At 40.4% G+C, this 23734-nt stretch overlaps 1 protein-coding gene across 1 annotated transcript in view; it reads right to left on the bottom strand.

The window, feature by feature from the left end:
- stxbp5l (syntaxin binding protein 5L) overlaps positions 1-18844 on the bottom strand; it is a 135736-nt gene extending 116892 nt beyond the window's left edge. Inside the window, exon 1 of the mRNA XM_056438653.1 lies at positions 18677-18844. Within this exon, the coding sequence (XP_056294628.1) occupies positions 18677-18844 (168 nt within the window). The remainder of the gene's footprint in view (positions 1-18676) is intronic.
- Between the last annotated feature and the right edge of the window lie 4890 nt (positions 18845-23734).

Below are 23734 nucleotides of genomic sequence, written 5' to 3'. Positions count from 1 at the left end.
AAGCACTTTAATGATGCTAGAGATAAAAGTATAACGTTATATGCATCAGATTATAGTTTAATATTCTTGAATGAATTGATGCCTATAACAGCAACACTGTCAGTCACAGTGGTCGTGCTTTGACAAAACAGTAATACACATTTCTCCTGTCTACATGTTTGTATGATTTTTGCAAACAATCCTACAAAAATGATGATCCATTAGTGCCGGAAATCTCAATTTAAAAGGAAGAATAAATGATTGAACCGAGACTTTTGACAACTGAGAACACATGGAGGGCCTATAATAAAAAATCTAAAAAATCTGGTCAACATACTGCATTTGTTCTCAGAGAAGGCCAATAACCATCATGAACCAATATTTGAAAAGGCACAATATTTCATCTGGAAGATTCATGTTAGAAATATCCCGTTCTGAGCCCACAATGAAGTGATGAGCTTCTCATTTGTTCATAATATAACACCTAATGTTGCCAGGGTCCCCCACCTCATCACCATCACAAACACCTTTGTTTGGCTGCCTGAATTGTTGTAACAAGGGTTTTGTGCTCCCATTAATACGACAGGGGATGAACTAAGAAAGATATTGCAGATATTACCCATTCATAGACAGTAAGCAAGAGCTTTTGTGTGTAAGTCTAGGCTATATGTTCATCATTGTCATTATTTAGACATAATGCAATTATATGAGTGCATTAGGATGGTGCGTGACATTATACATTCAGATTAAATTGGCGGTGGACAAAGCTCTAGCATACCAATTACTGTAAGAGTACCTGACATTCAAATGTATATCAGTCACTATGCTAATGCGTGCACAGTGGGGTTCCACGACATAAAGCCAACTAATGTCCTAAATATAAGAGATACATGGTCTGTACTTGTATTGCACTTTTCTAGTCTTCCGACCACTCAAAGTGCTTGAACAATACATATCATCATTTACTCATCACACCTATTCATACACTGATGGCAGGAGCCCATCAAGAATATCTAATCATTCATACCCACACACTCTCACACCGCAGGAACAGCTTGCAGGAGCAATTTGGGGTTAGGTGTTTTGCCCAAGGACACATCGACATGGACTAGAGGAGCCGGGGATTGAACTGCCAATCCTCTGATTGAAGGAAGTCCCTGGTCTACCACTGCGCCATAGTCGCCCCGCAATAACAAACGGTAATAGCATCATGCCATCAAAGGAATCAGACTTTTAAACAACGAGAAAGTTGCACCCCAAAGAGGGCAGATCTCCTCTGGGTAGTTCTGCTACGACCACTGCTGTACTGTGTGATTGTATATGTACACAACCAGGGCTTTAAAGATGTCACACCGTGGTGAAGCTTGTCTTGTCTTGGGTTTTTGTCTCGTAACTTCCTGTTTTATTTTGAAGTCTAACTCTCCTCTCGTTTCAGGTCACTTGCCCTTCCTCATGTGTCACCGGTCTGAGCACCAACCTCGAAAGAGCGATTTTTGTTACTGTCAGGCCGGGATTCCAATCAGGACTCAAATGCTGAGGCGTCTGTGAGCAGAGTTTAAGAATTCAAACAAAAACTCTCCTAAGAGGTGGAGGCTAAACGAGGTACTAAGAAATAAAAAGCTGGACTATGAAAACTACAACATAAATCGCTCTTTCGAGGTTGGTGCTCAGTTTACAAAAAAGGCTTGGTGGCTTTGGTTAACGACCATGAGACGAAACACTTTGGCACAGGACAGAGGGAAGACGCAGACTATAAGCACATGAGGGTAATGGGGAACAGGTGGAAACAATCAGGGATCAGGGGAGACAATCAGACCGGTGACGCATGAGGAAGGGCAAGTGACCTGAAACGAGAGGAGAGTTAGACTTCAAAATAAAACCCAAGACAAGACAAGCTTCACCACGGTGTGACAAAAGAGTCGTCAAACCGACTTCATTCAAACTAAAAAACAAGTGGCGATATAACATTATACAGACAGTGGTCCCGAACAACAATCGTGCACAAACACAAAGTCACAAAATCACCATCAAGCTGTCTGCCTGCTTCGCAGCAAGGTACAGCAGTGTGTGCACCGGTAGTTCCACGGCTGATATCCAAACATACTATCCAAAACAATAACCGTGCGCAAACGGTTTTCATCCCACTGTGACTCTGGCGTCAGAACAGCAGCTAGTGGTCGGGGGTGCATTCAGCTGTGTTATCAGCCCCTTCTAGCCGGGCGGCGTTTAAAACTGGTGACTGAGTCGTGAGCAGACAGCTGACGGCAGTATGAAACAAGGTGTTTTGAGACAGTGTGAGGTGCCAGGTCCACGTCAGGTCCTTGAGCACACAACCATGACACATAAATATGATGCAGTTTGCTGCAGCAGAATGCAGAAAGATTAGCCAAGGACAAACACATTGAGGCACATTCACTAAATCACAAACGCACAGACTCAAGAACACACAAGGGAGAGGACACATAACCTCTCCCCAAGCTTAAACCATTGAATTAACTGTCGATCAATATGGATTCCAAAAAATTAACCGGGATATGTGCGTGGGTCTTGCAAGTATGTCGGAAAATGGGCAGTGAAACCTGCTTTCACCCTATCGTTAAGAAGCACTCGCCTTTACCATCACCCCCATTTATTGAAGTGGACAAATAGGAAGATCACATGTTCCTCTCAGTTATCAGGCAATACAAGTTTGAGCCACTAGCGATAAAGAGCTGCAGGTGATACGAGCAATGATGATTTAGAAATTACACTCAAGAATGCTTCTCGATCTTTGACTCTTGATTCGATATTTTTTGTTATTAAACAAGCCAAATGCATCAGGAAACAATCCCACAAAACAAGAAAAAAAAAAGTGCTCATACACAATCATTCATATGTAATGAACATGCACACACACGCTGGAGAAACACACATTTAGGTCAGACGCACAGATTCCCCCATTTATCCTTGAGGTCTTGCCACCAGTCCGCTTCAGGTTCTCCAGCCTAACTCTGGTACACTGTTGCTGGGATACAGAAGACCCCCCCTCCCCTCCAGATATATATACAGGACTGTCTCAGAAAATTAGAATATTGTGATAAAGTTCTTTATTTTCTGTAATGCAATTAAAAAAACAAAAATGTCATGCATTCTGGATTCATTACAAATCAACTGAAATATTGCAAGCCTTTTATTTTTTTAAATATTGCTGATTATGGCTTACAGCTTAAGAAAACTCTAAAATCCTATCTCATAAAATTTTAATATTTCCTCAGACCAAGTAAAAAAAAAGATTTATAACAGCTGAGTGTTTGTCAAGGCTCAGGAAACCCTTGCAGGTGTTTCGAGTTAATTAGACAATTCAAGTGATTTGTTTAATACCCTACTAGTATACTTTTTCATGATATTCTAATATTTAGAGATAGGATATTTGAGTTTTCTTAAGCTGTAAGCCATAATCAGCAATAAATCAGAATAAAAGGCTTGCAATATTTCAGTTGATTTGTAATGAATCCAGAATGCATGACATTTTTGTTTTTTAAATTGCATTACAGAAAATAAAGAACTTCATCACAATATTCTAATTTTCTGAGACAGTCCTGTATATATATATATATATATATATATATATATATACAAGAGAGACAAGAAGTGAATGAGTAACACATTTACACTGGTGAATCTCAGAGCTGCTCATATATATTTCAAAGCTCTCTCTCTCTCTCTCTCAGAAATGAACAAGGGAAAATAAACCCAAAGTAATGACTAAATGTGTAATAACACTGTTGAAGTAGCGAAGATGTAGCCTACATTTAAAAACGGGTCAGCCACGCAGCAACTGTTGACCTGCAGCTAAGGCCCTGCGTTATGGCTGCCAGAGGCTGCATTACATCAACTCCATTGCACATCCACCTCCTCCCCTTCCCCCCCCCCCCCAGTCTCTCTCTCTCTCTCTCTCTCTGTTTCTATGTGTTGTGTTGTTCTCCCTCCTCCACACATACACAGCCTGTATGCAGTGCACACACGTCTGGTATTTAATCAGATAACCCCACACACACACCCCCACCCACCACAGCCTAATACCGCCTTGTGCCACTCACCATCCTCTCTCTCTCGCTCCACAGTGTTCAGTTGCAGAGCTGGTCTAGACCCCTAGTTCTATAAATAGAAACCAGCAAACATGTCTCCCACTGCCTGTGAATTGTGCATTGAGCAGCTACATCTCCAAGCTCGGATGGACACAATGAAATATGAAAATATATAAAAATGTGATGAGATCAGAGTAATTGTTAACAACATTTAGAGTATAACATCTAATACTTACTAATGCATGTGATGCAGCTTATTCATCTTGATGGAATAATTCACATTTACTGTTTCCATATGGTATTATTGAGTACCAGCTCTCAGCATGTGCAATTTCAGTGTGCGTTTATGAATGTAGAAAATAATAGATAAACTCAGAGGCTAACAATTTTTATATATATATATGAAACAGTTTAGCTCCACGCCTTCCTTTTTGTAATAGTTGTTTTCATCCTGTCACACCATCTCGTCAATCCAACTCCCCTCACCTGCCTCTGATCACTCCCTCGTTAGCCCCTCATTCCCTTCACCTGGTCCTCACGCCCTTCTCACCTGCAGCCCATCCCCTCATTAGTCCCTCACTATTTAGCTCCCTCACTTCCACTTGTCCTCTGCCAGATTGTCTTGTGTTTCTGTGCCAAGTTCTCCAGCGTTATTGGAGTATATTCCTGACCTGCCTGCCCTGACCTCAAATTCTCTGCCCCGCCCCTTTTTGGACTTGTTTGCTTCTTCCACTGATCTCCCGGTTTTGACCCAGCCTGTTTCCAACCAAAGACAGTCATCTTTGTTACTCCTGTCTGAGTCGTGCTTTTGGGTCCACTCTAATAGCGTCGTGACAATATATATATATTTATGTAGTCTATCTTTCATTGTGCTTCCTTATAAGCAAAGACGAGGCCAGGCTTCACATATTCAGGCAGCGCTAATCATTGCTTTTGCCAATAAAAGAATGAAAAAAAGACTAACGTGGTCAATGTACTATTATATTAGCTAACTAATTAGCAGTAATTGCGGGGAGCTGCAGCCAACACAACTTGGATGTAGTTTATTTGACGTGTTTTCCAAGAGCTGTCTGTCCTTGACCAGTGCAACACAAATAATCATCTAATTGTCCTCACACTAATGCGTGCATCTCCGTAGCTCTTCAGATGCTACACTGGCCCCTCAGTACGGCACACCGCAGGACCTCAGTAGATGCTGTTGGGTTGCGAAACAGGAGTAATGCACTGATCAGATTTTGCAGCTTGACCTTGATGGTACTTGGACATATTCATCTACACAACAACAAAATCACAAGACGAGGCATGAATAAATGTATGCAGTTTTAAGCAGGGAGCACTGCCAGTGGTGAATAATGCATAGTGAGAGCAGCATGCTGTGGCAGGAAATGGAAACAGAGAGACATGCAACCATACTTGATGGGAGGCCATCGTCTTAGCTGCAAGTTAAATGTAGTTGATTGAAGGAAGTAGCTACAACAAGCTCACAGTTACACTAAACTCACTTGCCCTGATCAAGAAAAGACACACGTGTCAATTACAGTGAGGTAGTCAGAGGGACAGTGGCCATTTAATTGATATCCAAAACGTAGTTGTTGTTATTATAATCAACAGCAGGTGTGTTCAACTGTTCAAAGTGCTGTTTTTAACATCTCATTTAGGAACGCAAGCTACCATTAGTTTCAGCAGGTTGGATATTGGCTGAAAATCCACACATATCGGAAAGCTTCCTATGATGTTATACTCAAACCTTTGGCGTTTAAATTCCTCGCAGCTCGTCGGTCCTTAAGCTAACTAACACTAGCTGGTCGATTTCAAACGGCTTCTGGTAGGGCACACTTTGGGTTTCCAAGCTAATTTTGACACTCGCTAGCTCTCGGCTGCTAACAGACATTTAGCTAATTGTATATTAAGACCACATCTGTTAGTGATGGCGTTGAGAGACACTTTCCACTCCCTCAATGGCACCAAATATAACAAACAGTGGTCAGATAATAAGCAATATGGGTCTTTATATGCGTGCATCTTCTTCTGGGTTCTCTCGCCGTTTTCGGGCGGGTTCACGCGCGACCCGTAACACACGCACAGAAGTCTGGCCTTCAGAATATGATGTTTGCCCATAACAGCGTTTTTATGAAGTTTTTCAGCTTCATTGTTGTTCAACTATACAACAAAAAATGACATCATGCTTTATGTGATATGGATCGATACCTTGGTCTCCTCCATCAATAAGGAGATTTGAGTCAAAAGGTTGCTTGAATGAGTGCAGGCTTAACATTAATGAGAAAGAGACTCAAACTTATTTTGCAGAAGGAACATAAACGGGGAAACATTGGGTCTAACATTCTGTCTGAAAATATTGCACGGATAGTATCTGTGTGAAGATTTAATATTAATTTATGTATCTTTATTGGGGACAATATAATCTAATACATTCAGTCCAACATTCCTGCTAATAGTAGGAACAATGACAATGGGTTAGTAACAAAACAAGTTTCAAGTTAAAGTTTTAAAGAGTTAAAATTAGAGGGAAACAAGAGCCTTAATCCACCACTCTAGTCAAACACAAAGGGATTATTATGAACGAAACAATGTGTCAGCCAATTCATCTTAAATAAATATCTCACTATAAATATCTTTCCTTTATACATACTCAAAATATATGCAGATAAAACCAGTATGGTAAGGTTGAACAATTGATTTGGACTTTTCAACTGATGATAAAATATTTCGAGTGATTATTTCTGTTTAACATTTTCATCAACACTGAATGGTTACCAGAATCTCATCCACTCATACATTCACATTTATCTGGAGGCCAGATGCAAGTGGATATAAAGGCATCAACAATAATGCGTACTTGAAACTCATTTTGATGGAACAAACAGATATGGGTGGGAATATTATCACCAATCTTAATATCTTCAGTTCTCACGCAACTGATCATAAACAAATCACAGTAAAGGTTTAGCAGCAATTAAACAAAAAACAGGGAAATAGGGCACCCACGTTGGACCTGAAGCGAGGAGAAGTGCTGTGTGCTAAGGATACCCACCATCGATGTATGAAATTCACATCCAACCTAAAATATGGTAAAGTTCCAAAATAAAGGAGTGTTCAACAGTGTTGAAAAACAAGATTAAATTCAATTAGCCTCAGATGGCTTTACAATACATACAAATATGTTTAAAACCATTCATAAAACCTGACTGTTAAGATTTATTCCCCAGCATAATTCTTGTAGCATAGTGCAGCAAGTTATTTTTTTTTTTTCTAAATCAGAAGTATGCAAGGCTATATAGGTTGCCAATTAGCAAGATATAGAAGACCGTGGGTTGGCTTCCGAATAAGAAATGTTACGCCTCGCTTCATAGAAATCGTTAACCGCTTATTTTTAGCAAAATCTAGCAAGATTTCAAACACCTTAACCCATTTTAAAATCCTCCCAAAAGTTGAGAAGGGCAATTCATCCCTGAATCACAAAGAGTAAAAAACGGTCCTCTGTTGGTGGAAGCTCTTTGCACTACTGGCTGTAAACCCCAGTAAGTGAGGTTTGAGCGCGTGTTAAATAAGCCAACACCCACACGGTGTTGCACATAACTGGTTTCAAAAAGCAATTCAATATTATACTTGGAGTATATTTTGCTGTGCTTCAATGTTGTTGTTTTCACAAATTCACAACTAGCCAAACAAACATGGGAATTATAGCATCTCATTCAAATTTAATTAAAAAGAAATGCACAAATAACATTATTGCATAACAAGTTAGACACATCTGAAATATAAAAAAATAAAGAGCATGTAACTAAGCTTGTGTCCTCCTCCTGTACTGTATATATTGTAGGTTCATGTAAACACACCTTTTGGAAGTGCCACCTTTATGAATGTATTGCAATATAATATTAAACATGAACTGCATGTTTACTATTATATTAGAATATATGTATTAAGCTGCCTTTGTTTGTGATGAGTGTTGCCTGTGTGCATAGAAACTGTGCCTCTGCATCACCCAGATGTTATAGCACCTGTCCCTTCAGGCTAAACATCAGGATTAGATACATGGTTCAGAGTCTTCCCGTCACACACACTCCAATTCATAGAGTCGTTACAAAGTCGGAGCACCCATCAAACAAATAAAGATGCACGAGGCTTCCCTCACACTGAAGAAAGATATTTTGAGGTTGCTTTAAAATTCCTTTGATTTCGTCAAGGAGCAGCCCCCCCAAAAAAGAAGAGTCAAAGCAGAATGTGAATAAGAAAGAAGACGTTTGGGGGAGTGGAAGAGGAGGTTTCTGAATGTGCGAAATTAATTGAAACACACAGTAGTTACACAACACAGCAGGATACTGTTTATACATTTATTATCAGACACACTCTTGCATGTATTTTCTAACCAATTGTCTGCCCTTTGTTCTTCAGATAGTCTACCTCAGGATGAAGGGCAATTTTATTATTTACCACAGAATTAATATTAATTATATACAAATAAATGTGGCTTCTAAAGCCTCCCTAGGATAACAAAAGTATTTTGAAGATGTTTTATCATGGAGCCTGCCAACTTGAAGGTAAAAAAGCTGTCATACACAATTTAGATATCAAATTGCTCCTTTGAACTAGATTCAAGCATTTTTACATCGGCAGCCCGTTTATTTTTATTTTTTTATTATTCACCAAAACAGCTGCTGGGAGAGCTGCATTGCGAAGTAGATTCATATTTATTCAAACCTGTTTTTGTTTGAGCTTTTTTTTGCTGAAAATTGCTGTCGAAAACCACACTGACGAAAGCTGTGAACGGAAATGGAATGAATGGAACATGTTGGTTCATTACAGGACTGTCTCAGAAAATTAGAATATTGTGATAAAGTTCTTTATTTTCTGTAATGCAATTAAAAAAACAAAAATGTCATGCATTCTGGATTCATTACAAATCAACTGAAATATTGCAAGCCTTTTATTCTTTTAATATTGCTGATTATGGCTTACAGCTTAAGAAAACTCTAAAATCCTATCTCATAAAATTTGAATATTTCCTCAGACCAAGTTAAAAAAAAAGATTTATAACAGCAAAACAAAATCAAACATTTGAAAATGTGTTTCCAGGTGTTTCGAGTTAATTAGACGATTCAAGTGATTTGTTTAATACCCTACTAGTATACTTTTTCATGATATTCTAATATTTAGAAATAGGATATTTGAGTTTTCTTAAGCTGTAAGCCATAATCAGCAATATTAAAAGAATAAAAGGCTTGCAATATTTCAGTTGATTTGTAATGAATCCAGAATGCATGACATTTTTGTTTTTTTAATTGCATTACAGAAAATAAAGAACTTTATCACAATATTCTAATTTTCTGAGACAGTCCTGTATATGAGTAAAATCCATTATCATCTGACATGAACATATTGATGATAGAAGTTTTTAAGTTTTTTCACAGGCACAAGAAGTAAAAAAAGATTTTCCCATTCAATAGTATGAAGAACGAGAACTAACATGGCAGAATGTGCATACAGAGGACTTCCATCCATCCCTAAGGCTGATGCAGCTCTTATAAGGACTTCCTCCATGTGCTTGCTGCACACACAGAACAGCACATGAATGTGAACAGGGTGAAAATGCAGTGTGAGGGCTTTGAACCACGACAATGAATGAACAAACTGACTGTAGAGAGCTCATATTGGGGGAGGCGGGGGTGAGACACTGCATGTATGTGTTTATGTATGAGCAGCTTTTGTGCATTTATATTGCATCAAAATACTGTATGATTATTATTTTTCTTTTTTTTAACGGGATAATTACGTATAATTATTTAACCACACATGAAAATACTGCCCTGGTAGGTGCACCACACGGTTTTGTCATTATTATTTTTTCTGGCAGCGTTGAACACAAACATCTCAAGGGTCAAATGTACTGAACGCGTGAGTCTCTTCAGTTAAAAGCGTGGGCCTTGTAGCCAAATATACAGAATTTCTGTTACCCAAGTGCAAAGCACTCTTCTCTGTTTGGAGGGTGTGGAAGAGGTGATTGTTGTGATTGTACACTGGGCCTGCATGTCGTGTTTTCATGCAGACGTGGGGTCAGAAACCAGCCATGTGCGCATGTACTGTACGTGTGGCCTCTTAACCACAACAGCAGGCATATCAGCGAATCAGACATGGCATAAGCATCATGCCTTAGGCTTGATAGACAAAATGGTCACTTGTTCCTGCACACGACATTGTAATGTAGCATGTCACTGCCCCCTCAATTTGTATCCGTCTGTGAGCTTATGTGGTTAGCTGAAGTGATTAGCTTGCACACTAGTAGTTTCACCAGATGCATTCTTCCCCGACTCTTTCTTACACTGTTGTCAGGAACAGTGCGGCTAGTAGACTTTTTTTTGGTAGGGCCATCCAATCAATTTCAGCAAACATCCCAGTATGAATAAATGCAAAAAAGTATCAAAATACGCAATTCTGCTCTTTAGTTAAACCCTCCTGTTACCTTAGGGTCAATTTGACCCCATTCAATGTTTAATGTCGGTGTTCTTTCGGGTAAATTTTACCCCAGTCTGTTTTTCACTGTGTCAAACATATAAGAAATATCAACTTTTTTATATATTTAAAGGGCTATTTAGGTAGTCAACAAACAAACATAAAGTACCTCACACTTAAACTTGGGAAACAATATTAATTCTAATAATTTTCTGGAGGTTTTAATTGCTGGGGTAAAATTGACCCCAAGGGTAAAATATGTCAGTAAATATAAAGGTAACAGGAGGGTTAAACATTGAATGGGGTCAAATTGACCCTAAAGGTAACAGGAGGGTTAAACATTGAATGGGGTCAAATTGACCCTAAAGGTAACAGGAGGGTTAAACATTGAATGGGGTCAAATTGACCCTAAGGTAACAGGAGGGTTAAATATTTAACATTTATTCCAACATTGACATAATAAAGACATCTTATTCATACAATTCAGCATATTAATATATATAGGGATCATATCATAATATTCAGTATTATATGATTTATAAATACCATCTAATGTAAAATACAATATAAATATCATATCATATAAATCACAAATATAAAACCTATAACAGAACATGTTCATATATTAAAATGCCCCTATGAACCTTGTTAGGGTTAAAGTGAGCCTGTTTTTATCCTCCTCCTCGTGTTTCTTCACCTCCTCCTGTGTCGTCCTCCAGCTGGTCGTGACGTTCACTTGACGTTCACTTTGCCCAACATGGCTGCTTGAGGAGTTATCATGTGTGTCCTGGTGTTCTCATGTTTGTGCCTCATGGCTCTTACTCCCGTAACTGTCCATGCTGGATCTGTCCTCGTTGATTTTACCGGCTCGGCTCGGGCCAGATGACTTTGGCCCGAAGCTGAAGCTATTTTAGGACGCGGATTGGCTAAATTGTATATCACTCATTTATATATTTAATCAGTAATTAGCTAAACTGCTTTTTTTGTGGCTCAAGGTGGGTGGGGCCAGGCCCCGTGGCCCTCTATTGGCCAGCTTGTCAGAAATGTTGTCTGCACTTTACAGCAGAATTTCAAAAAAGGAGAAGAACCCCTTACTTCTGTCATAAATCGTGTTTTTATTATAGAACGGCAACAAAAACCAAACCCCTAAATAAGGGTTTTCCATACACCTGTTAGATACTTCTCGAGAGACATCAAGGAGATAATGTTTGTGCTTGAGGGTAGCACTTGACAAACCACTCAGAGAGGCAGGGGAGAAGCTGCATGTTGGGTTAAAGCTTTGCAACACTGCAGTTCCAACTTGTTTACCATAATACATTTCTGAAATAGATATTTCTCTGCAGGTGGTTACATTGTGGACAAGTTAAAGGATGCAGGGACAACACAAGGCGGTGGGTTTCCCTCATGGAGACTATTTGCATGACATATCTGTCATTTTAAGCATATATTGCCTTTTATGATTGGTCATACCATCTATGTTGGGGGTCATACCATCTATGTTGGGGGTCACTGACAAATCATAAAATAGTGGATATTAGATGACTAACTTCAACAACTTCCTTTCTCCACAGAACATTGATGCAGCCACTGAAACAAAAGCAATGATGATATGAGAAACAAACACAGATTCCCTTGTGAGTGGGGCCTTAATGAAAAGGGTTGGGCCCTGATGGTTGCTATAGGGTGGTTTTCCTTCATAACATATATGGTTATAACTTGACTGGTAAGGGTACATAAAATAATAATAAGCTGTTTTTTGTAAGGAATAAAAATAATATTTGACACTTTTTTCTCACTAGGAGCCACAAAAAAAGAGGAATTACGGCAGTGAGTGATTAAGCTTGGATTAAAAGGAAAACAGACTTCATGAGAGTTAGGTGATATCCAATTGCTTGGAATGAAGTGCTGTTTGAAAAGCTCACCCCATTATGCACAGCATGAGGTGAGGCAGACAGTCTGCTGTCACCCAGACAGAATGGACAATGCAGTTTGTTTTGAAAGCCCAAACAAAACCAAGAGGCTCTTTCTTAAACGCACAATGTTGTGTTGCTGTGTAATGTTTCCGAGGTTTGGTGATGTTTTTACTGCACCATCACAGCATACAGATTCTGTCTCAGCTGGCTCTATCTACTGCTGTTCTTTTGAACACGTCAGTAACACTTTCATAATATGTATTACTCATGCCACACAGCCAAAGGTTTGCAAAATAGAAAAGTATAAAATAATGAGTCGGGCAGATGGACTCACAAGCACAAACACAAATAGACACACAGTGTACTTTTGGATCCCCCTTTTTCCCTGTCTCACTCGTATACAGTTTACTGACATATTTCCAGTCATTTTGCTTTTTCAGCATCTTCTCTTGTCAGCCTGACATCTACTCCCACTTAATTGACCCCACACTGGATTCTGACAGGGAGTTGACACACGGTAATGTGAGACTAGCTGGAAGTAAACCCACTGAGTCATCACACCCATGAGAGCTCGTGGGGTCGCTTTCGAGGGAGTAAGGTGATGTAATCTTTACAAGTCCTATCATACAGTCAGGAAAGAGATGGGGGGGGGGGGGGGGCAAACCCCTAACCTCTGGGCTTGAACCATGATGTTGACACAATAATGTATTCTTCAGCAAAATATTTACACTGGACCAACTGAACAATTACGCTAAAACCATTCTGCTAATGGTTTAACATACTGAAGATGATTTCAGCATTTACTCACAACCATAGTTTGATACTAAAGAGCAAATGTGTGAATTATCAGCATAGTGAATAACAAGTCTTCAGGATCAATGTTCTGAATATACCTTTGCTTCTTTCAGAGAAGAATCATTATTGCCATAAACATAGGATTCCTTGTCAAAAAAACATTAAATATGTTTTTTTACTGGTGCTCTCAAATCTCTGAAGCTGAATCTCATGTCTGAACATGTTAGTTTGTGATTATCATTATTAATATATAGATAAGGTATATTTGGATATGTTCTTGTAAGAAAGATTGCTTTTCTGAGACAGCTTGACTCCATTCAAGTTTCTAATCTCCTTTAATAAAGCATGTATCTCAAAAGGCGATTCTTGATGACCCATTCCACTAGAATACTCACACTTCAAATGAGGAAATAAAGATAACAGAATAATTAGAATGATTTAGAACAACAAATTTAAATGCTTTCTGCCACATTTTGAAGCCCTTCAGAAACACAAATGGACATTTTATTAATGGCCTGACTCTGACTCTGATTCTGACTCTAAAACGAGAGGGTGAAGCAGAGTAAAATCAAAAGCTGAATAAAACATTTGTAGGCAACCAAAATGTTACAAATAACTTTCATGCGGGGAAAGAAAGAAAAGGTCGAAGTTCTAAAACAAAAGCCACAAGTCAGTGTATGCCACTGCAACAACCCGTCATTCAGTTGATGTTTAAGGCAATTTTTTTTGAATATGACCATAACTTAGCAAATGAACATCACAATGTATTGTAGAAAATGTTAAACTACCGACTGAAAACTTGTTTTTATAATGTTTACTGAGGTTCTGAAGAGTCCTTTTCTCATAGACTTCTATACAAACGCCCCCTGAAGGCTACGAGAAGGAATGCAAGTACAAGGCGTTGGCTTCACTTTTTAGAACCAGAGGTTGCCACCTAATATTGTAGCCGAAGGCTTTTTCTATTCTCGTAGTAGTATGAAGTAAGGGTAGTGAGCTATTTACAATGTATGTGCTTACTTTGGAGAGGGAACTATTTAATATGTCCAATGATAAACTTGATCAGATTTTGTCAATTTATTTCACAATGTTAGCTTTTTAGATAGTTTGTCTTGTTATAATGGCATCTATTTTGTACACAAGTTAATGTATTTGGTTATAGGAGGAACTAATTGGCTATACATGAGGAGGTATCTCCACCAACACCTGCAGCACTATTACAATGTGATGCGATTGTTATAGCAACGCAAAACCTCTTTGGGACGAGTTCTCTGTGGATGTTTGAGCCTACAAAGTGTTTGACTTCGACACTGAAGAGCATTTTTCTCCTAAAATACTGTAACACTCATGCACTATATATTTCATTGCCTTTGACTTTGTGTTTAAAAAATAGTTTATCTATGCAGAAACAAGTGGGTACAGAGCTTTTTTAGCTTCCATACTTGTACAAGGTTTAGAGTGGGCGTGTAACAGTTTTACAAGTGTCTGATCCCAATGCTAAACAGATCCAGTTTTACAGTAGATTATTGAAGGATCCTGGCATAGTTTGTACTTCTTCTGCATCAATATAAGTCACAAACCAAAGATGTATTTAAGTATGTTCTCCTCTGTCAGCCTAATATTTGTTCACATCTGCTTCCTGTGACTAAGAGTATACTCCGATATTTCTCTTCAGGGGTTTAGAACCATGTTTTTCATAGCAAGAACTAGAACTTAATTAATATGGAAACCAGCACTTTTCATTGATTCAAATTCTATAATCGCTATTCCACTTCAGAGACGTGATGGGGTAAAAAGAAAGTAAGGCTCATGCAAAATAAATTAAGTAAAATGAGGTTAAGACTTCCCATAATGCAAATGACACCATGACAGATGCTGGAAATGATCCGGCCTCAAGCCGTCAAGTGGTTTTCTAACTGTGAAGAGCTTCATTTTTTCAGATATACAGGCTGTTTCCGTAATTTAGAGCAGTAGCTTTACTACATTTGCCAAACCTTTATTTTAAATAGGTTATTGACACTGCCATAGAAGTGATTGCATGGTGGCTCATTTATATTTTGTTATTGGATGGTTTGTAGGGCACACGATTTTTATTTTATTTTTTATGTTGGCTACTCAGGGGCAACAAGAACAGCTGTGAGCACAACATTTCAAGTTAATAGCTTCTGAGCAAAACGTTGCCTAAAACATCAAGCAGATACAGATAAACATAAGCCATTAATGTAGAGTTTATGTCCACATAATTAATGTAATCCTGATATTCCCTAAAGGTGAGCTCTGTTTTGGGCTCCACCAACTCCATTGGGGAAATGTGGGGCTCTTTAGCTGCTAAATGCTTCGTAGTGCACACCAGGTAATCGTACATCTGTCTGACAGTTGGTGTTGAGCAGCTGGTGTACAGTGTTTTTTAGTTTATTTTAACTGAAAACTGCTTTCTGAAAGAACGAAATCAGTAAAGTATTGGATTGAATATGAGCCTCTAGAAAAGAAGCTAAAACGAATTACAGAGTGTGTTGCTACTCCTAAGTGAGACATTTGACATGCAAGTTACTGATAAAAAAATAAATAAGTATAACAGCTTTAAGCATATCAGTATTTATTTTGAAATCCTCAAAAAATAGGTGAAAAATGTCATGTGTTAGAATTTGCATTGTAAAGATTCTGTACTTCTGTTTATTGTATTTGGTTTAATTGTAAGTGGTTGGTCAGTAAGAGAACCCAACTCAAAATAGCATCCACTGAATTAGCCCAGTTTTCCAAGACTTTTGTTCTGAGCCTTTTGTTCCACACTTGTGTCCTCTAACACTCTAACCTCCCTCACTGTCAGAGTATGTTCACCTACATACCTGCTAGATACTGTAGGTTTTCATATCCAGACACCTATAGGGCCCTTTTGGGTTTGCAAGTTTGACATAAAGAAATTGCAGTCAAAGAAACTCAAGATAATTCACAATCTTGCGGCAACTCTGAAGTCTTTTAGATTAATATTAATCGAGATAGAAATAATAGGGTTGGTGAGAAAGCTAGTGTTTGGTCACAAAAATGTCCGACACAGAAACATACACAGTGCGATTCAGTTCTGTCTCTCTCCTTTTCATTTCAATCTGTTTCTACCACTTTCTCTCTCACACAAAATGAATTAATTTGGCTGTAAACTGAAATGAATCAATACTGTTAAAGAGACTTTCAACCAATTGGGTGCCTCCCGTTTCCCTTTACTTCTTCCTTTGGTGAGATTTCACCAGAACCTTGTTTCAGCCCCTCTGCTACTGTGTGCTTCAACAATATTCACTATAAGCACATCCAAATGCTGTAGAATCCAAACAAAATGAGTTGTTGCATCTTCCCACACGGCACTGTGAGGACAGGAGTCATGACTAACTTTGAGAAGTTAGCTAAGATGCCAAAGCCTCCCACACACACACACACACTGCACCAGCTCACATATCTATACCCCTGTTAGAAGATCTAATCTAGAAATAGTTGGGGCAATACATGGAAATGGAAAATGTAGGTGAATGCATTGCATTTGTCTCACCTGTGTTCATATGAAATAAAAAATATATATATTTTACCTGTTATTGTTTATTGTTGACTATTGATCAGATGTGGGCCTGGCTAACACTACATTGCCATATATTTCCTTTAAACATGACATGGTGTAGACATATTTCATTCCTTAATGAATACGGGAAAAGTCACAGGAGACATTGCATGGTTCTTTAGACGTCTTTGCATGTCTTCATCCCCCATTCTGCTCGGCATAACATCAGGAAGCAGAAGTTTATGGCGGGAGAGACCATAACAACTTCTTGCACACCCATTAAAATACAGATTGTATTCAATGTTTACTTTCAGATATTGTTCCATAGTTTTTCTGCATGTTTTTGAAGCTACGCCTAAGGTGGGCGTGATTGGAAAGCACACGTTTGTCACAGAGACTAAGGCCCCAAACATATATTTTTAGCAAAGGATAATAGACAATGTGACGGACATAGTGGCTCAAATGTGACAATACAAAGGCTCAATAACAGATACAGTATAATCTCTATCCCACCTTGAACACTGTTTGCAGGATCATAAACTAACGGACATCACAGGTGCAGCTGTACAGCGTCTTTCCTCCCTCTCCCTCTGTGCCTGTCTCTCACACACTTTCAAACACCCGCACACACACACACACACACACACATTCACACAAATACAAACAACATGCACCTGCTGCACAGACTCAAATCAAAACCCTGGCAAGAAATGTTGTAATGGAGGGCATATGTGTGGGGCAAACACTGATGTTTTCTTTCATGGGTCTCTGTTGAACTAGTTTCTTTAATAAACAAATATGTATTAGGCCACTGAGGGAGGAGCAGCTTCCTGCATTGGACCAGGGAATCATGCTGTTATTTCCAAGCACTTTCTCCTCCCTGTCTGCCTGCCTGCTCTGCAGCATCCCCTTACAGCTTGTGCATCAACCTCCTCCCTCCTCCTCTTCCACAAGCTCACTGAAAAAAACTCCCCTCCCTCCACCAGTGTCAGTCTGCCCAATAATAACATTCCTTCGTAAACAACCCAGTTTCTTTTGGGTTCTCAATGAATTATTCACAGGTGTATATATTAAAAATCCACACTGTTTCTTTAATGGTGAGGAACAATCACTGCAGTCAGCTCTAAAATTCAGCCAGAAAAAGGGCTGCAATGGGTGGCAGACGCTGCTATAAATACCCCTTCCTCCCTCCCCCCCACCAACCATCGCTCCTTCATTCTCCCTCCTCTGTGAAAAGCACATCAGCTAGGACATCGACTGCAGGGTCCCTCCGCTGGCTTGCTGTGCACTTTTTGTATGCAAGGGAGGGACACCCGTTATGTCATCGCTCCTCCACCAGTCGATGCCTGCTTGCTGATGCAACTATTCATCGATTGCCTTTGGTTTGTTTATATCACATATGTGCAGGCTACTGCAGCCTAAACGGCATGCTGATGGCGGGGCGCGTGTACTCCAGCTAAACGGCACATACTATCTGGAGTGTACCTACAACTGCACACACTTGTCATCTTCTGCCTGCCGTGCACACGTGGGGCTCAAAAAAGAAGCAGAGAAGACCCAGCTTGTATCTGTCATCTCTCTCTCTCTCGCTCTCGCTCTCGCTCTCGCTCTCTCTCTCTCTGCTCTCTGCTCTCTCTGCTCTTTGGATACGAGGAGCTGCCCGTGGTGCTGAACTGTCAACAAAAACAGAGAGCAGCAGGCCACCAAATCTGGCATTAGATGAACTCAGACCCAACTTTTACGGTCGCTCTCCACTTCATTAACGTCTACATCGGCACCACATGTAATTCGGAATTCGTGAATCAGCCAGAATCCAAGGTGTTGCATGGTTTTAGTTTACTACCCGTGGACCTCAGTCCTTAGTAGGGGGTTTGGTGGCCGAAAACAGACAATGCTTTGTTTACACCCACCGTACACAGCTGAAAGTTTTCCGACACCAGCGTCTCCTGGACGTCGATGTCCTTGGGAGTTGGCGCCGATGTGGGAGTCCCGGCCGCGCTACCGCTCGATGGGGATCCGAGAGTCCCTCCCGGAGAGGAGGTGGTCAAGCCGTCCAATACCTTCCGAAACTTCTTCATTTTCTACCGCGCTTCTGTATACAGGGCACGGGGAGAAAGGAGACCGCTCTGTTTTCTTGTTTTCCCAGAGTTCACGGTCTCTCCTCTCGGATGCAAATTCCCAATTCGTTTCGGTCAGCTGGAGAAAGAAAAACGTCGCTCCTGCAGCAGCAGGAAGAAGAAGAAGACCCACTCGGTTTCTCTTTCTACGTGCAATTTAAAAAGTCACAGAGGCACCTCATCTTGTTCTCTGGCCGTTGTCCCCAACAATGAATTCGCCCGAGCCCCTCTGGTCTGAGGATCACTGCCAAACGTTGCAGATGCAGGTCGCTTATCTAATATCTGAGCATGCACCGACGGAGCTGAAACTACTGAACTTCATCTTCCCCCTGCATCCTAAAGTGCCGTCCAGTCCCGGAGCTCGGAGAGAAGTCCCGCAGGTCAACATCACCGGGGAGCCGAGCAGCGACGTTTAGACGAATCAGACTGAAGTGGACGGATCAAAAGAACTTGGAGCAGGTCGATCCCCGCCTCCTCCTCCGCCCCCTTCGCCCCCCGCCCAACCCTCCTCCAAAAAGCACTTTTACAGCGCGGTGGTTGCCAGTAACCAGTAAGAGAAGGAGGGGAAACGGACCGGAGACGCAGAGGCAATGCAGTTAAACGCAGATGGACTCCACAGTCGGGCCGGCAGCACGAGACAACTCAGCCACCGGGGAGGAGAACAAGAACAAGAAGAAGAAAAGGAAGTCTCTCTGCGATGACGGTGTGAACTAGAGGTTAATCTATGGATTTGAGTAGAGTTTTTTCCCTGCAGTTCAGAGACAGGCTCCGGGAGATGTCCACAGTGCTGAAACAAACATGACAAGCCAGCCCCCCCCCCCCCCCCTCTCTCTCTCTCTCTCTCTCTCTCTCTCCAAAAGCTTTAAATCAAAGATACAGTACGACGAAGAAATCTGTAAAACGACACTGATGGAAGAGTACCGATAATAAGAAAACAGATCATTGAACATGCATCCTCCCATGTACCCTTATGGAGCGATGTATACAAGGAAACACAGTTCTGAGTGGTCTGAGAGGAGATCATGTTGTGGTTGTTGTGGATGGTTGCAATGTTGTAGTTTTTATTAACTGCCTCTATTTGCAGCTGTTCATTTCGTGGCAGTTTCCTCGGTATAGTCTTCATCAACAGGACCTGTGGAGTGAGATAATGTCAATACATGGATCAATACCAGCAAACAAGAGCTATATCTTTAATCAAAAAACAAGAGGCTGGTCCCACATCATGGTGTTTCTAACTTTTCTTCACTAGATTTTAATATTCTATTTTGAATTTAACAAAACGTTGCACCTTCTTAAAGTGAATGCTACACTTGCATGTGAAAAGACATCCTGTGTTTTTAGTATTTTACTCCAATTAAAATGTCATATTTTCATGTTCTGCTGTTTCGTTTTTTTTCTTTGTAAAAAACAAACAAACATCAATAATATAAACTGTTCGTTTTAGGTGCTAAAGGTCAACAAACTTCCTTTAATCCACGTCAGTTAAAGTGCACTGAGATATTTAGGTTAGATTAGGGCAGAGGTCCAGGTCCATACAGATTGTATTGACCTCAACTCCAGTATACTTACTAAATAGTTACACTTATACACAAACAACCTGACATCGACATCACAAATCTCTATCCTGGTGAAAAAAAGTTCATAAAGCTCATAAACGGCTGTATTTCTTAACACAATTTAAGAGGGTAAAGCTCTGTATATAGGAGCAATACAGCGTCCTGACTGGAAACATGACCGACTGGTATGGGAAGTGCTCGGCTCAGGACAGGAGGGCTCGACAGCGGGTGATTATAATTGCCCAGAATATCACTGGTACCCATTTACAGAGCATCAGTGATATTGGTGACAAAAGTTTCCTGCAAAGCTGAGCACTCTGCAGCCAACTGGCAAGCGTTACACAAGTATCGGCTGTCATACCAGACTTCAAGGCAGCTTCTTTCCTCAGGCTGTAAGACTACTAAATCCCCCCTGCACCATTTAATATGCTTTTTTATGCTTTTAAAAATGTTTTCATTATGTTAAGCCATGGGAAGAGCATTAGTTGCTCATCCCTGTGCTGCAAGTGATGAATAACTAAACCTTAAACCTTAATGGACCGAAACATGGTTTTGCTTTTTTTTCGAATAATCACCAAGAAAATGTACTATACCACAAACCATTTCCTAAAGCTTACCGTAATTGTTTGGTTGCTTTCCATTGGTTTCTATTCATTTCTGAAGATAATGAGGATTACCCATATGACTTGAAGTTTAAGCTTGATTGGTGCTCCATCACTTTTAAAGTTCGGTCCTCAAACAGTTCACTGCATGTTTTTTGGCGGCCAAGATTTGTGCACTATATACGTGGTCAAGTATTCAAACCTAAAATAATGAAAAAGACTAATGTTCTTTTTTCATACAATTTCTTACATTTTTGTTTTCAAAAGAAATGCCAGAATGTCCCTGACAACACAAAGAGGTACCATCAGAGCCGGCGCCTGCAGGCTGCAATACAGACGAAAAGGACATTATTTAAAGATAAATCAGCCAACACTTGATAGCGGATGACTGTCAGAATCTAACAAAACACAATGAAAAAATAAATAAATGAAAGAACAATTAATCTATGTAAGTACAATATAAAAAAAGGAATCATAAATCGTAATGACTTTATTTGAATGTTCAGGACTGGTGATATTGCAGAAGCACTTACATCACCAGCTTCTGCCCTCAGGTGATACTTGATGTTACGGAGTCAGAGCACCGCACGCATGGTCGATCTGTCACATTGTCCAATCTGAGATAAGCAGATAATAAGGCATCGCTTTGTGGTTTGTGTCACTACTGCTGTTCAGAGTGCTGGCAAAGCGGCACTCTGCAGGTGTCACTTGCACTGCAAGAAACATACTGGATTTGAGGTCCTTTCAACTGTTGAGTCCATGCACTTCTTCCTCTTATCATTGGTTTCCTTTGTATGCCTTCCAAACCCTTTAAAATACTGCTGGATTGGACAAGTAGATTTTCAAATTGTTTGTCAGATGTTTTTTAGATCCACCTAAGTTGTGCCCAACACAACCCAACAAGGTTTTAAACAAAACAAAACATAGTTGAATGGTGAGGAGAAGCTCCTGTGCTTTTTTGACTTGAGAAGTTTAAAAACGACTTGGAACTGGGTTGTTTTGGTGGACACCTCTAGTACCAATACTCAGCTCTACTCACCAGTGCTCATAATAAGATGTTTTTGATAGCATATGAAATGCATCAATATGATCCCTTAAGATTTCCTTTGGAGTGCCACTAGGAAACAACAGACCCATAACATAAATATGGCTCGGCAAGTGCAGGGCATGGTCGGGTGTGACTATAATCTGCTCAAACCGGGCCAATTGGATTACTTTCACATTGTAAATCACGTTGGGGCTCCATGTTCTTTGTTGAAGAGACACAGTGTTTTTGTTTTGTGTGTGTGTGTGTGTGTGTGTGTGTGTGTGCCACGTCTGGGCACTGTTTACAATCCATAAAGTCAGTGATGTGAGATGGACACAAATGCAGAAAGGGAGCTTGATATTGTGCTCAGCACAAACATGCTCCCACAATGAGCTTTGTTTTGTTGGTACATGGTAATTAGGCTGCTAGCTAATTTATGGCCAGAGATAATTTGTGGCTTTCACTAAAGAAAAACAAAACAAAATAAGAACAGATGTAAAGACTAACAAATAAGATCACTTAGGAAATGATATAATGAGTTTTACTTCAGGTCACTGCTGTGGTCTCTGTGCAATTACTTAAAATGTCACACATGCTTTTCTCAGTTATGAGAAAATGTATGGCAATCAAGAATAATCTTATGATGTTCTAAAGGCCATTGTGATCATTATAACTCTATACTGATTGAGGAAATGGGGCAGGTCTGAACAATGATTCCACAAGTGGGAATACAGGCCTCGTCTCAGATGATTTGCGGAGGCTGATCCATTAAAAAAAAAAAGAGACGTAATTAAAAGTCTGTCGAAACAATTTTAGGTCATGAGGAATTTGTCAACACACACTCAAGATTCAAGATTCAAGATTCAAGATGTTTTATTTGTCACATACACACACAGGGTGTGCAGTGAAATGAAAGTGGCAATGCTCAGCAGGAATGTGCAAGGGCAACAAGTACACACTATTTACAAATAAAAAACAACACAATATTTACAGTAAGTGTGTGTGTGTGTGTGTGTGTGTGTGTGGCAGTTGTTGTGTGGGTCTATGGGGGTCCTGGTGAGGTCAGGTTCACAATCCTGATGGCCTGAGGAAAGAAACTCCGTCTCAGTCTCTCTGTTCTTGCAGCGTGACTACGGGCGCCTGCCTGACCGCAGCAGCTGAAACAGTCTGTTGTTGGGGTGGTGAGGATCCTTCATGATCCTGCCGGCTCTGGTTCTGCACCTCCTGGTGTACAAGTCCTGCAGGGTGGGGAGTAGTTTTCAAGCGTGCCCAGCCGAACGCACTACTTCTGCAGAGCCCCCCTGTCTCTGGCGGAGCAGTGCCAGTTTCAAGTGTGTGCGCTCAGCCAGCACTACTCTCTCTGCAGAGAGCCTGTCCCTGAGCGAGCAGTTGCCAAACCAGGCTGTGATGCTTCCTGTCAGGCGCCTCTACAGCTCCAGAGTAGAAGGACTGAAGGATCCTCTGGGAAACTTTAAATTTCCTCAGCTGCCTGAGGTGGTAGAGGCGCTGCCTTGCCTTTCTCACCAGAGTGTCTGTGTTTGTTGACCATGTCAGATCCTCGGTGATGTGGACTCCAGTATTATACCGCTCACCCCCTCCACAAGTAGTCCGTTAATCCCCAGTGGTGTACGTCCCTCTGTTGTTGTGCCCTCCTAAAGTCCACAAT

The sequence above is a fragment of the Pseudoliparis swirei genome, chromosome 2, assembly GCF_029220125.1.
Source record: "Pseudoliparis swirei isolate HS2019 ecotype Mariana Trench chromosome 2, NWPU_hadal_v1, whole genome shotgun sequence".
Lineage (NCBI taxonomy): Eukaryota > Metazoa > Chordata > Actinopteri > Perciformes > Liparidae > Pseudoliparis > Pseudoliparis swirei.
The sequence above is the reverse complement of the archived record's forward strand: the minus strand, read 5'-3'. Positions and strand labels throughout refer to the sequence as shown.